A 4,208-nucleotide genomic window follows, 5' to 3' on the forward strand; every position below is an offset into this window, starting at 1 on the left:
CGAATCCAAGGAGGAATAAAAATTCACTTGTGGCCACGGAGGTTTAATTGTGGTGACTCCGGACTATCCGAGAAGCGGGTGGTCACCCTGGATTAGTTGGCTCACATAATGAGTTTGATATCCACTTCTTGATATTCGAAGAATACTTTTCTATTAAGCAAACTTTCATAAAATAATCATTTGACTAAGAGGCTATTTACCAAATGCTCATTCGGGTAAGAGTTTACCAAGTCGTATTACCTCACCCAGTGAATATAGAATTGACCAATAATCATATTCGGTAAGTGCGAAAGCAAGGACCGATAATCTTACCTAGCAAGTGAGGGCGACGACACTCACCACGTTTGTGCATAGGATACCGATAAATTAGTGATAGTGTTGAATTTTATGGCAAGTGTTCATTCGGGTAAGCATTTGGTAAACGACCTCTAAACATTTTCCGTACTAAACATTTTTCACACAAACCATACAAATCAACCAATTAGATCAGATAAAGGCTTAAATAATTTGACAAAATTTGTTCAATGGAAATGTTGAAAGGTAAAAGATATCTCAATTAAACAACTTGCTTAGATAAAAGATAAAATAAGCTCACTTGTCAATGATTATAAATGCGATTTATTTTTACGAATTTGTTTAGTTTTGAATGAATAATAGAGGTTTTTTTTTGTTAGTTATCAGTTTTATGCATTATCTTGCTCGGCATTTGTCTTCAATTTGAACATGTTTTATCAATTGGTTACGAGTTACTTTTATAAATTTCAAACCTTTTCTTAACGAATAAATTTCAAACGTATTAAAATAATATAGAAATATACTCGCTTGCAAATATATTCGAGATTAAAATTTTCCAAACCTAGCTAGAAAAGCTGAAAAATATATAACTTTAATTGGAAAGACAAGAAACAACCACATTGTTCATGAACCAAACAAACACTTTATATGATCTTCACATGTAGCAGGTTTTTCAGGGAAAAATAAGAATTGCATGATTTGTTGCTATCTTACCATAAGATGAGGTATGTAATCCAGAAGCATAATGAAAAACACTCACCCAAGCTCTTCATCTGAATCAAAAAATTGTTCTAATTTTAATGCTATTATTTATATCATATGTTACAATTACTAATTTAACCTCTATACATACCCTACATACACATGCATTCATTCATCTCCTGCAATTAATTTTGGCACCTCACCCTCACACAGATACTCATCACATCTTGATGTTGTTCCCCACCCTCTGCGTAACCAAAGAATGTCCTCTGTGAAGGTCGATCCCAGAGCCCCAATGAACACGCCAGATAATGCAGAAATGGTCTTATCAAGCATCGCCTCCACCTTCGACATCAAACAAAAATCAATATTTCAACTCTAAACTATTCTTCGACTCATATTGTCATCTATGAGGAAACATATAGAGCATTGGAGCAGGTTTCAAAAGATTGATTTTGGTAAGTGAAACAAATATATATTGTGATTTAGTAGAAACACTAAGGAGCCGTTTACCAAACACTTACCAGTAAGTGCTAACGGGTAAAATTTAACACTATTATTTACTTATCAAGTAAGATTTTAGTCCACCAAAACGACATCGTATGCAACAATTTACTCGATAAGCTCTTACCGTGGTAAGAGTCATCATCCTCACTTGCCAGGTAAGACTCATGATCTTTGTCTCGCTCTTACCGGGTAAGATTCTTGGTCCTTACCTTATTCATCCGGTAAGGTAGCGCGACTTGGTAAGCGCTTACCCGGGTAAGTGTTTGGTAAACGGTCTCAAGCTACAAAACTAATTTGTTCTCTCTGTGCATCATAATAGCTAAAAGTCTAATCAATACTACTATCCCGCAACATCAACATATCAATTACCAACAACTCTGCTAATGGTATTAAGAAATTACAACCCATTTCAATCATCTTCTTCATCCTATAAACACATCAAAAAATACCCTTTGATTAGAATCAAAACTACACATTATTTGAATCTTGAAAAGTTTTGAATCTTCAATAACATACCTCCTCATTGCCTTCCTCATCATTAACCTCAGACTTAGACTTGTCAGATTCATCATCACCACCACCACCAATGCCCGCAAGAATTTATATATTCCCTCAGCCCAGAAACCCTTGAATATCTAATTGTGTAAAATTATGGTTCATGATTTAAGTTTTTGGATGATATCAGCTCCTAGACGTTCATCTGCATCATCTGCATCGAGAGAAAATCATTGGCTACAAAGAATGATGTTTGACTAAATAAGGGCAAAACAGATATTGGTATAAACAGAGGGGGGGCAAGCACCCTTAGTTTACAAAAGGATTATATGCTCAGATCTACAAAAGGATTCAAGAACAATGAAAATCCTACAGTTTACCATTCCAAAAACAGCCCCTCCTCTGACGTTAAAAAACTATTGTCCTCAAAGCCTCATCAAGATTTAGCAATAGCTTGTGCCGTAACAGTAATAACGCATTACATGAATATAAAAGATGACAATAAACAATTGTTTACATGTCATCATAACAAATAACCTCTCCCTGTAAGTGTAAACCAACAGATAAATTGATTTGTATACCTTCTAAATGTCAGCTTTCTAAATTTATCCTTGGTTGCAATTGGAGAACCTTCCAAAAATCTTCTCGATGTTGAAAGCCAACCTTTTTGTATACCTAGGACTGCAGAAGATTATGATAAACCAATTACTTTGAGCAAAATTACTTTGAAATTAAGATTCCTCATATTAAAATAAATTGAAAGGTTAAAAGACGTATCAATATAAATGTTCCTTTTAAATGAACAATTAAATATAATGATCACTACGTTTTCCCAGAAATAAATCTATAGTGATACACCCCTTGAAAATATGCATCGACTGAATGTGATCATTAACAAAACAAACAAATACACAGTGGCAGTACTTCCAGTATCATGTACATGTAGACATAAGAAACTTTTAAAGTTAACAATTTATCTTATATCCTTATGGTTCCACTGCAAGCACATCATCTAGGATGCAAAGTTACAACATTCCTTATCCCGAATAGTTTAGTAGATATACATATCATGCATTCCATTCAAACTTCCAAAAAAACTCTCAGCCTAATACTTGAGAAATTGATTTGTTTGAACACACAAAAGCATGGAGAAATTGGGAATGATGCAAAATCAAGAAAATGCACAAAACACAACGTTTATCATCCACTAAAATCAAGAAAATGCTCAAACTTTATGTGATATGTAAGCCTCTAATAAATAACAACATATCCCACATATTATGATACTACACATGTCTAAGAAACATAAAAAGTAATCTGTTGGTGAGAAAACCAAAAGATTCAAGTAGAACAAACCCATTGTAACAAACCCATTCATAGAAAAAATAGTGAATCAAAGTTAAGCCAACCAAATTATTACCTGGAAGATGGGAAGAACCCTAAAACTCACATAAGTGAATATCTCGAATGGAATCAACACAGAGGAACAATTAATTCGCTAACCCATAGAAAACCAAGAACCCTAACCAACCAAATGAAGATGGAAAATAAAAATAATTACCTCGATTGGAACCCTAGCTGTATTCGAAGCATGGATCGCGAGTATGTGGAGCGATAGCCTGTGGAGCGATAAGAGAAATGCCTGAATCGTCATCTTAAGGAGTGAGAGAAATACCTGAATCGTCCGATGATTTGTCTGAATCCGTGAATCGTCGTCTAGGGGATCCCGTGAATCGTCGTCTTGGGGAGGGGATCGATGTAAGCGGCTTCTTGGGGAGGGGAGCCAGGTAAAGTTATGGGTTGAAAAGTAGTGGTTGAAAAACAGAGATAAGTAGAGGGTATTTTGGGCATTTATAATTTTAAGACTTTAAGACTTTGAAGGAATTTGTTTAATAAAGTAGTATAGATATCACATGACGAGCTAATTTCAAAGATTTTATATTTTTACAGGTTCTCAAATAATCAGCCCTATATTTATTATTTTGTTATTAATTATTATAAAAGTATTTTAAACCTTTAAATTAGTTTACCGATAAAAAAAAACTAGTACAAGTCACCCCAATTATCATGACAATTGACAAAGTGCCTTTTTAACCCTTATAACCTTCACGTGCATCACACGTGAGATAAAGGAGGCAGTTAGTACATCCGCAATAATGTTTTGGGAGCATCCATATCGATCTTTTCTACTATTTTTTTCACACAGTTTT

The 4,208-nt window shown here is 34.4% G+C and overlaps 1 protein-coding gene across 1 annotated transcript; it reads right to left on the reverse strand.

Moving 5' to 3' along the window:
• Window positions 1-992: 992 nt before the first annotated feature.
• On the reverse strand, window positions 993-3,652 carry LOC112524331 (O-fucosyltransferase 36-like). The gene is made up of 3 exons (XM_025134112.1): window positions 3,560-3,652; window positions 2,020-2,103; window positions 993-1,341 (listed from the first exon to the last, which is right to left on the reverse strand). Exons 1-3 carry the CDS (start codon window positions 3,650-3,652, stop codon window positions 1,165-1,167), a joined length of 354 nt encoding a protein of 117 aa, XP_024989880.1. The 3' UTR covers window positions 993-1,164.
• Window positions 3,653-4,208: the final 556 nt, after the last annotated feature.

This window comes from Cynara cardunculus, assembly GCF_001531365.2.
Source record: "Cynara cardunculus var. scolymus isolate 2C chromosome LG 13, CcrdV1, whole genome shotgun sequence".
Taxonomy (NCBI): Eukaryota; Viridiplantae; Streptophyta; class Magnoliopsida; order Asterales; family Asteraceae; genus Cynara; species Cynara cardunculus.